This window comes from Lepidochelys kempii, chromosome 4 (assembly GCF_965140265.1).
Source record: "Lepidochelys kempii isolate rLepKem1 chromosome 4, rLepKem1.hap2, whole genome shotgun sequence".
Classification (NCBI taxonomy): Eukaryota; Metazoa; Chordata; order Testudines; family Cheloniidae; genus Lepidochelys; species Lepidochelys kempii.
In genome coordinates this window covers 128,378,766-128,390,151 of record NC_133259.1, presented here as the reverse complement: position 1 = coordinate 128,390,151, position 11,386 = coordinate 128,378,766, and the positions used below count along the sequence as shown (strand labels likewise).

General features: G+C 43.9%; 1 gene segment (V, D, J or C); it reads left to right on the top strand.

Annotated features, from left to right (window-relative positions):
- Nucleotides 1-558: 558 nt before the first annotated feature.
- The window catches only part of LOC140910042 (Ig kappa chain V-III region MOPC 321-like), a 48,985-nt gene continuing 38,157 nt past the window's right edge, over nucleotides 559-11,386 (top strand). The window contains 2 exon segments of the V gene segment in view: nucleotides 559-607; nucleotides 3,706-4,007. Coding sequence covers nucleotides 559-607; nucleotides 3,706-4,007 — 351 coding nt within the window.

The following is an 11,386-nucleotide window of genomic DNA, read 5'->3' as shown; positions in this document are numbered from 1 at the left end:
ATAAATACAGAAGGGTACAGTAGGGAAAAAAGAGGGTTAGTCCCCTGCTCAGATCCACTAATACCTGGAGATCACACCATCAGTATCACTTTTAGCAGAAGATTCCTAGTGTGACAAAGATTCCGTGCTAATTAAATTTAAACAAGCTGCCAAGCAATACTGATGAGCTGAGAACATTAATTCCCATTCAACTCTGACAAATGCCATTTCAACACAAAGTGACAGATGACTGTAACCTAATATGGGTTTGCTAAGTATCCAATAAAATAGAGTCCTGATCCAGATAGGCACCATCACTATTGTCAGAACTGGCATGGAAACACAAATGGAGGAGGCCGTCCCAGGGCCTGTTGGGTTGAACGCACCTATTTCATCCACCGCCCCTTTTATTTCCCTTTTTCTGCATGTTTTTATGTCAGCTGGGAATTTTCATCTCTGAACTAAGTTTGCACATTGCTCACCCAAGTGACACTGTCCCGCAGCTCTGTGCTGTTATAAATGTTCCTTGGCACTCATGACAGATTGTTGATCAACCCGGGCCCAGTCAGAGGCTTGAAGATGATCTCTCAGGCTCAGCTCATCTGGCTGTTAGTGCTCTGGGTTCAGGGTAAGAATCAAATGAAGTGGGTGCTGGATCAGTTAAGCTACAATAAGCCAAAGCAAATCTTAATAGCTATACAAATGTTATATAGTGATACATGCATATGCCTCAGTTAATGCCAGTAACTTCTGAAACGAATGTCTCCTAACTTCAACTAAGAAAAAACAAGTTTGAGAAAAATACAACCAATTGAAAACAACTTGGAATGAAAGAACCAGCTCAAACTTAATGTTAGCGTCACTGTCAGAAGATAAATATTCATAAGTAGGGAAAGAGGCCCATGAAAATACATTTAAAATAAAATATGTATTTTGATTAACTATGCTATTGATTATATTTATTGACTCTAAATTTATAAACTAGTGAGAGAGACTATGCGGAGAGATACTACCCATGTATATACTAACATATTCTGTTTGTTAATTCAGACTCCAATGCACAGATTGTGCTGACTCAGACTCCAGAATCCCTGGCCGTGTCTCCAGGAGACAGAGTCACCATCAACTGCAGAGCCAGTTCAAGCCTCACCAGTGGTAGCTCTCACTTACTAGCCTGGTACCAACAGAAATCAGGACAAGCTCCGAAGCTTCTTATCTATGCTGCTACCTACCTACAATCCGGGGTCCCAGCCCGGTTCAGCAGCAGTGGATCTGGCACTGATTATACCCTCACAATCAGCAGGGTTGAAGCTGAAGATGCTGGAGATTATTATTGTCAACAAGGCAAGAGCCTTGTTATTAGAGCCTATTATTGTCAACTCTCACAGCGTTACAGTCCAATACTAAAACCTCCCCATGGTTCTTGTCAGTGTAACAGCTGCTTCCTATACAGGATAATTACTACACTAGATTTCAGACAATGTTTTGATCAGTCTTACAGCACTACACAGGCTCCTCTGCTCTCACTGCTAACCTTCTATACTACTGTACTTATGTCTCTTTCCCAACACCAGGGCCCCAGTGCTGACGTCAGTGTTGACCCTCTGCCAAGTACTAGCAGATGACTGGGCCTTGCATTTTTCTCAACAGAGGAAAAAATCAGCGATGTGGAGTCTAAGGATACTAAGTATAACTTCTTTTATTCGCATGGAACAGAGATGATCAAAGAGAGCATGCAGTCAAACCCCTCTTTCAGGAATCTCATCCCAAGACAAATGCCCATATCTGAGGGAGCAAACCTGCCTCAAGAATTTACTCTAATCAGACACTGAGATAGAGGAAATTCTCCTGCTGTTCCTTCAGCTTCTTTTCCTCAGAACTCTGCCTAACCAAAACAACAGTACAGCATATCTTCCCCAAACTGAACATTTGCTCACACATGAAGAAAAACAACTTGAAAGACTATATGTAACAATGCCACTAGTGACACCTGCCCTAACAATACAAATACAGTTCAGTATATTGTCCTGCCAAACAAGTTTGCTGCTAGAGACGTTTATTTCAATAGAGGTTTATATTGGCAACAGCTGAATTGGGGGGCTTTTGTCCTGCATAAATGATTTTGCTCCCAATTCACCAAAATAATTCTTTCTTGTTGTTCTGTCTGAGTATTTAAGAGAGAGCGCGCCTCTCAGTGTTTTATGGGCAATGTTATAGTGTGGAAAATCTGAACCGAGGTCCTGAACTGCAGACCTGGCAGAGGCTAGCAGGGTTGAAGAGGAATCAAGCTCACCTTCTGGAATGAAGGAACAACTCATGTTACTTTCTCACAATCCATTCTACTGGCTACTTAGAATAACAAACTGGAGTTATTGGCTGCATCCAGCCTTCCTCTGGAGAGGGAAGGTCACAGCAACATGGGGCCTTTGAGGGAGAAAATAAGTAAATGCCAGGTTCACAAGGGCATTTGACATTTTTAGGGCTAAGGGCAGAGGTTGGGATTGGAGAATTTATCCAAACTTTACTAACTTTGGAGGTGCTGGTGGCTTGGCTGGGATTTCCTTCCACTGAGCTCCACCCAACTGCGTTATCAGCATCCAGATCCCTGTAGGGAGGACTCAGGTGCTAAGATTGTACAGGACAAAGGTACAGCCTGGGTAGGTGGCAAAAAGGTTGAGTTTATCAGACAGCAATGGACTCTGAAGGGGATTTTAAGGGCTAGAATTGCTCCAGGTATGCCCAGGATTAGTCCCTGCAATAGCAATTCCACCAGGAGACCAGGTCACAGCAATACAAAGTGGCTGTAACCTCCCCTATGGTTGGATATCCAAAGGGGACCACTGCACCCCAAAGAGTGGCTGGTGCTGGGCAGGACAGGATAGTCAAAATAGGCCCCTCATCAGTTTCCATCAGCAGAGTCCTCATGTAGCCCCCAATGCATTTTAAAGCTGCCCACTCCAGGCAGGAGCCTGGAAGGAAGGTCACAGCAGGAGAACACCTGTCCTGTGTGAATCCCCTTGAGGTAATAAGCAGCGTCACTTGCACAAAAGAGGGTAATTTACATATTTGGCCACCAGCATCACTGGATCTGTCCTAAAAGGTTTTCCCAACTTTTTAAAGTACTCCTTATGTCACGGCTTAAAACATTTCAAGCTCTCACTCAAAACAGATCAACTCTCTCCTGGTGTTTAATGGGAAAGGTTCCCAGGGAGCCAGCACTGAGTGAAATGCTCCGACAACTCCTCCTGCCAACCCCTTTCTGAACAGCTGGTGGGTTCTGGCCCAGGGGATGTATGGTTACGTGGAGGGGCTGTTTTGCATATTTTGACTGGAGTGTTTTGCATATTTCCACACTGCTTGACAGTCCCCTGCACATATCGGAGCCGATATAAATGTTACACCCTGTGGTTCTGAACTCAGTGTCTGTCACTCTAGAAACAGCAAGATGATCTCACGGACTCAGCTTCTCTGGCTCCTGCTGTGGATTCATGGTAAAAACAACAGGAGGGAGACTGGCTTAAAACAATGACATTTAAAATGATACAAAATTCTTTATCAAAATGACAATATAGCTTAATTCCATTCACAGCATATGGAAGCCTGAGTGCAATTTAGGGGTTTACATGAATATTATAGACCGGAGAGTGAAAGTTTTGGTTTGCTGAATATTACTGCTTTTGATTGCTGTTATATTTTATTAATTTTAATTATATGTTCCACATGCAGATTCCAGTGCGGACATTGTGCTGACTCAGACTCCAGAATCCCTGGCCGTGTCTCCAGGAGACAGAGTCACCATCAACTGCAAAGCCAGTTCCAGTGTTAGTGGCTACATGGCCTGGTACCAACAGAAATCAGGGCAAGCTCCTAAGCTCCTTATCTACAGCGCTTCCACCCGCCCCTCTGGGATCCCAGACCGCTTCAGTGGCAGTGGGTCTGGCACTGACTACACATTCACAATCAGCCGGGTGGAAGCGGATGATGCTGGAGATTATTATTGTCAGCAAAGCTGGAGCTCACCTCTCACAGTGACACAGACCAGTACAAAAACCTCCCTGCTCTGAGCTATGTCTGTTCCTCACTGTAACCACTGTTTCCTGTATAGTGACTGAATCAGTACAGCTACTACCATCTCAAAAGGCAGCTGGTGTCTATCAGGCTTTGAGACTTTTACTGCAATGTCCAATTCTCTCCCTAAATTTACAGTCAAGGCATGATTTAACAGGGGGGTCTATTACTTTACACTTAGTCTCCGAGGTGTGTGGCTCTTAAAGGCTGACATTATGATACAATCCTAGCACTTTCTCAGTGAGCTTACAATACTGAATGAGATATAGATTCACAGATGTTAAGACCAGAAGGGGCCATTATGGCCTTCAAGCCATAGATTTTCACCAAGTATAAATCCAATAACCTCTGTTTGAGCTATAGCATCTCTTTATAAAGACATCTGGGCACAATTTTCAAAGTACTCTTGAAAATCTCACTCTCTGTCTTGATTTAAAGACTAAGTAATGGAGTATCCATCACATCCCTATACAAGTTATTCCAGTGGTTAATTATCTTCATTATTTAAAAATTGCTTGAATTTAACCAGCTTCAGCTACTAACATTTGGATCTTTAATGTCTTTGTTAATTAAAAAGTCTTCTACCTGAAATCTTCTCTCCATGTAGGTACTTCAACACTGTAAGCAAGTCATCTCATACCTTTTCTTGGATAAACTAAATAGATTACACTTCCTAACTATTTCACTGAAAAGGCAGGTTTACCAGATCTCCAGTCATTGTTGTGGTTGCTTTCTGAACCCTTTCAAGTTTTTCAATATCCTTCAAAAAGCATACACTCCAGAACTGGACACACTATTGTATGAATGATACTTCTACTACAGAGATAACACCAGCTTCTGTGCAGCTAATTGATATTCTCCTGTTTATTCATCCAATGATCAGGCTAATCAGTTCAGCCACAGCATCACAGTGGGAGTTCATACCCATTCCTTATCCACTGTGACACTTACATTTTTTTCAGCGTCACTGCTTGTCAGGATACAATCCCCCATCTCGGAAACATGACCTACATTCTTTGTTCCTAGATGTAGGGCCTTGCATTTGGCTATACTAAAACATATTAGCATGAATCCAGTTTATCAAGATATAACTGTTCTATCCTCATTATTTACCACTTCACCAATCTGTCATCTGCCAAATTTAACAATAATTTGTATTTTCTTCCAGATCATTGATAGAGATGTTGAACAGCAATAAGCCAAGAACAGATTCTCAGGGGACTCTATTAGAAATACCCCCATTGGATGATGATTTGCCTTTAACAAGTACGTTTAGAGATATATCGGTTAACCAGGTTTTAATCCGTGTACATGCTACGCTGATTTTGTTTAGTGCTTTTTTGTTTAATCAGACTGTCTAAGGAACTAAGTCCAATGCCTTCAAGACGTCTAAGGATAATATGTCAACAGTTACCTTTATCAACCAAACTTAACTCACCAAAAAACAACCAATTGTTGTAATAAGACCTATTTTCTATAAAACCATGTTGACAGGTACTAAATATCCTACCATCCTTTATTTTTAATTGAATGAATCCTATTTCAACCATTCCATGATTTTGCACAGGATCAAAGTAAGTCTAACTGGCCTATAGTTACCAGGGTCATCCACTTACCATTTTAAAATACAAACACATTAGCTGGGTCCCTGGGCATGGACCTAAAGTGACTGTGTCGTAATCCAGCCCTGGAGCTACCCTCTCACAGTGACCAGTATAAGCACTTCCCTGCTGGTTAGTGTCTTTTGCTCAGTTAATACGTGCTTCCCTTAGATCAGGGGTGGTCAACCTGTGGCTCCGGAGCCACATACGGCTCTTCAGAGGGTAATATGCGGCTCCTTACCGAGGCACTGATTCCAGGGCTGGAGCTATAGATGCTAACTTCCAATGTGCTGGGGGGTGCTCACTGCTCAACCCCCTGCTCTGCCCCCACTCCACCCCTTCCCCCAAGGCCTCTGCCCCTTCCACTGAGCCCTGCATGCCCTCGTTCCTCCCCACTCCGCCCCCATAGCCTTCTGCACACTTGAAACAGCTCATTGCAGTGGGCAGGGGGGAGTAGGCGCTGATTGGTGGGGGCTGCCAGCAGGTGGGAGGTGCTGGGGAGTGGATGGGGGGCTGCTGACATATTACTGTGGCTCTTTGGCAACGTACATTGGTAAATTCTGGCTCCTTCTCAGGCTCAGGTTGGCCACCCCTGCTTTAGACAATCACACAGTGAATGGGACCCCTGCATGTCAATCCCTTGGGCTGGGTCCTGGGATAAGTCTTGACCTGCAGGCTCCTCACTCCAGGCTGCAGATACAAGAGGGGAGCTGAGTGCATGAAGTGATGCTGGAGGGGGGAAAATTCTGTCACCATAGGTTCCACTTCCTTATGCAGAGAAAACTCCTGCAAGTCCTAGTGTCCACTTGGGAACAGCTCTAATTGACCCTTGATGGCCAGGAATTCAGGTAGATGCACTTGTGCTGATTCCTAGGTGTAGGTAAGGACGTGCAAGGGTTGGCACTGATGAGCTACTCAGGCTTTACCCATAACAGATAGGAACTCACCATTTATATGGAGTTTGGGCACAGATATATAGTACAGTAAGGGACACCCAAGCCACATTGATGAACCAAGGATATTTATTCAGGTTGCCATTGATTAGGGTGCATTTCAACACAGAGTTAGGGAACTGCCCAGGGTCAGCATGTTTTTGTGCATGTTTTTGCCCATTTTGTGCACGTTTTTGATCAGAAGTGAATTTTCATCTCTGAATCAAATCTGTATATTTCACATACAAGTGACATTTCCCTGTTCTCCGGAGCTGTTATGAATGTCTCATCCCATGTCAGTGTTACCAGTTATCTGATCTGCAACCAGGCCAATCAGACATATCAAGATGATCTCAGAGGATCGGTTCATCTGGCTGTTCGTGATCTGGATCCAATGTAAGGGTAAAACCAAAGGGAAATGGATTAAGACTACAATGATCCACTGAAAAAAATTAATAATCTAGACATGTTCTATAGCAAACCCCAAACATTCAGGGAGTGACACTGATTTCTGGAAAATTTTGTCTTATTTTAAACTGCAGCTTTTTTTTTTAAAAGGGTTTGAGAAAGTTATGATCAGTTGAAAAAGGCGTAGAGGGCATGGAACTTAACATTAGCGTTACAGCCCAGCGAGGAGTTATAATCAGTATGAGAGGAGGCACATGGAAATTTTACAAACACTGAAGATTATTTAGTTTAACTGACAATCCATACGCTGTGTAGTCACTTATATTCCGTTGTTTCAGAGGACTCCAGGGGCGAGGCTGTGGTGACTCAAGATTCCAGGATCCTTTGTGTACCCAGGAGACACGGCCACTACCAACTACAAAGTTAGTTCTGATACTGGAAACTCCATGGCCCGGTATGAACTGAAATCAGGAGAAGTCCCTAAGCCCCTTCTCCATGGTGTTTCCAAATGTCCCTCTGCAGAGGGTCTGGGATTAATTTCACTTTTACGATCAGCAAGGTTGAAGTTGATACTACTGAAAATTATTATTGGAGACAAGTCTGTCCAATGACACAGACCAGTATAAAACCAGCCTGCTCTGGGCCATTTCTGTTCTTCAGTGTTACAGCTGCTTCCTGTGTGAGGAGACAACATTAGTGCAACTGCTGTCCTCTCAGAAGGGAACAAATGGTCTGCCAGTCACAAGACTTCTCAGCCCACTGTCCAGTCCTCTCATTTCCAGTGTCCCCCAGTGAGATACAGCGGGAACAACAATCAACTGGGAGATTTTCCTTACTTTACACTTAGTCTGTGCTAGGGGAGTATGCTGCTCTTAAAGGCGGGATGTTCCAATACAACCCCAGCACCTTCTCACGGAGACGTAAAGGATTATAAAGCGTCCCCAGCAGCATGTTGCCTGCATGAGCTGAAACAATAGTATGGGGACAGCAGCCCACAGAATAATAAAATGAATGCCTCTGCCCCGCTGCCAGCTCCACCGAAAACACTGCAGGTCTGCAGGGTCCAGCCCAGAGGACAGAAATTGAGTTCCCCATTATCCAGCCCACACACAACAGGCCATGCAGTGAGTTATACCCCCAGCTCTCTCCCCACTAGAGCAGATAGTGGGCCTGTACAACAAGGGTGATGACTAAACACTAGTGGAAAGTGTCTCCAAGGTAAAGGGGCTGCTTGGTGATGCCGTGGCGAGGGCCCCAGCAGGGAAGAGATGCAGCTTTGTGGGGAGCTCAGCACAGTGGAGTCATTTCCTATTCTCTGCCTCTCCACCCAGACTCCTATTCCTCTCCCATCCCAGAACCTCCAGGCCAGACGGACAGGGATGGGTTTCTCTTTTTCATTGCTTTTGTTTCTTTACATACCTGCAGAGTTTGGGGTGGGGGCTTGTCCCTATTTTTTAAGGTTCATTGGGAATAAATGATCTCAGTATCCACCTACCAGCAAGGTGTGGGAGTCCCCCAAAGATTGGGAAGGACCCTCCCTGTTCTGATGCTCACTGTGATAATTGCTTCCTATATATCACCTCACAGGACCAATGTAACTGCTGACCTCTCAAAAGGCAACAGAGGGGTCTGTGTCAATTCAGGTGCACAGTCCATCTCTCTCTCTCATCATTTCCAGGGCAACCTCCATCAGATGCAGCTGAGACTAGCATCAATAGGGAGATTAACTACATGGTCAATCAGTCTCTGCTATCGCAGTGTCTTGCTGCTAAAGGCTGCATTACAATGTATTCCCAGCCCCTCCTCACTGAGTTTACAAAATCAAATGATACACAAAGCATTCAAAGCTGCACATTACCTGCCTGAGCAGAAACCACAGAATAGCAGCTTCCCATACAGAGCTAGATCAATAACATTGCACAACACTTTCATAGCCCCTAAGAACACATGAGGCATCTGCCAGGTGCCACTCAGACAGGAGACAAATGCTGATGATCCATTATTTTTAATTATATTGTTTTGATGTTTTCAAGCATTTCATTGTGCAAAATAATTTCAGATTGAATTTTTGTTCTTATTGCCAACAAACAAAAAATCAAGAAATGTCAGAATTTCCCACTGGATGGAAATTCTGGTTTTTCAACCAACACTATATAGCACAAAAAGAAAAGGAGGACTTGTGGCACCTTAGAGACTAACCAATTTATTTGAGCATGAGCTTTTGTGAGCTACAGCTCACTTCATCGGATGCACAGCTCACGAAAGCTTATGCTCAAATAAATTGGTTAGTCTCTAAGGTGCCACAAGTCCTCCTTTTCTTTTTGCGGATACAGACTAACACGGCTGCTACTCTGAAAACTATATAGCACAGCAAGTCACTGAATTAATGAAAGTGAACTTCCACATAATGGCCCACAGATGGCAGCATTTAACCTATAAACTGAACCATCTGAAATTCCGGATAGCTCACTCAGGGAGAGTTAATCACTGCACACATTCTGAAGTACAAATTCACTATTCTCCTCGGCAGGCTACTGGGAATGCTTACCTGGCCCAATTCTGATCTTTCTTATACTTGTTTAGCTCCACTGATTTCAAATAAGTTATCATGGCTTTAACCAGCATACGAGATCAGAATCAGTCCCATTGATTTTAATGGGTGTTACTTATATTTTGTTGTCATAGAATCTGTCCCTGTGCATCTACAGGCTAAGCATGTGACAAAGAGCCTTGAACAAAGTGCTCTGCAAACAGATAACAGAGCAATCTTTCCCTGTTGCTCTGCTCTGAGCAGTTATAAATGAGTTTCAATCTACCTGGTTAATTGATCAGCACTGGACAGCTCAGATGCATAAAGATGATCTCAAAGCTTCAGTTCATCTGCTTGTTAGAGTTCTGAATCCAAGGCAAGTGCCAACATGAATAGGGCACAAACTTCAAAGGGCAAAATGTCAAGTCTATCATTTGTCACTAATATCAAACCAGTGACATTCTTTAAAAATTTATTTGCAGATTTGATTCCAATCCTGTGAATTTACATTAGATTAAGAAAATGATAGTTCAAAAATACAGATACAAATTGTGAACGGAAACTCAGTACTGCTTATTTTATTGGCTGAAGTGCATCATCCATCTTTATTTAGGCTTTGTTTGCATATTTGGACTCGAGTAGAGACACTGTCATGCATCTGTCCTAAATATAAAGGGAAGGGTAAACCCCTTTGAAATCCTTCCTGGCCAGGGGAAAGCTCCTCTCACCTGTAAAGGGTTAAGAAGCTAAAGGTAACCTCGCTGGCACCTGACCAAAATGACCAATGAGGAGACAAGATACTTTCAAAAGCTGGGAGGAGGGAGAGAAACAAAGGGTCTGTGTGTCTGTCTATATGCTGGTCTTTACCGGGGATAGACCAGGAATGGAATCTTAGAACTTTTAGTAAGTAATCTAGCTAGGTATGTGTTAGATTATGATTTCTTTAAATGGCTGAGAAAAGAATTGTGCTGAATAGAATAACTATTTCTGACTGTGTATCTTTTTTGTAACTTAAGGTTTTGCCTAGAGGGGTTCTTGGGGCAGTTGGACTTTACATGCCCCAGCTCGTTACATTTAAAACATCGTCCATCTGACGGGTCACTGGGGCGAGGTGGGTTGCTGGAGAATGGGGTGGTGGGACGATAAGGGGTCTGGAGGGTTCTTTGGGAGGTAGGTGGGGCCTTGGGCGGCCCCCGGTAATAGGGTGTGGTCTGGGGTGGTCCCTTCTGGTCTCCGCTCCAACTGCAACCAGTTTTCTTCTTCTCTGCCACCTCCATCCATCTGGCTCCAATCTCTCCTGCCTCGATTACAGTTTTGGGTTTCCCATCTAGGATGTATCTTTCTATTTCCGCAGGAACACCCTCTAAGAATTGTTCCATTTGCATTAGGAAGGGCAAATTTACTGGAGATTCAACACTTGCTCCTGATATCCAGGCATCCCAATGTTTCACAATGTGGTAGGCATGTCGGGTAAATGACATGTCTGGTTTCCACCTTAGGGCTCAGAACCTCCGACGAGACTGCTCGGGTGTTATCCCCATTCTGACTCTCGCCTTGGATTTAAACAGTTCATACTTGTTCATGTGTTCTTTAGGCATTTCAGCTGCCACCTCAGCTAAGGGTCCACTGAGCTGCGGCCTCAGCTCTACCATGTATTGGTCAGTAGAGATGTTGTACCCAAGGCAGGCCCTTTCGAAGTTTTCTAAGAAGGCCTCAGTATCATCACCTGCCTTGTAGGTGGGGAACTTTCTGGGATGGGAAGTGGTACTTGGAGAAGGATTACTAGGGTTTGTTGGGATATTCTGCTGAGCCTTTATCTTCTCCATCTCCTCCACATACTTCCTCTCTTTTTCCTTCTCCTCCAGTTC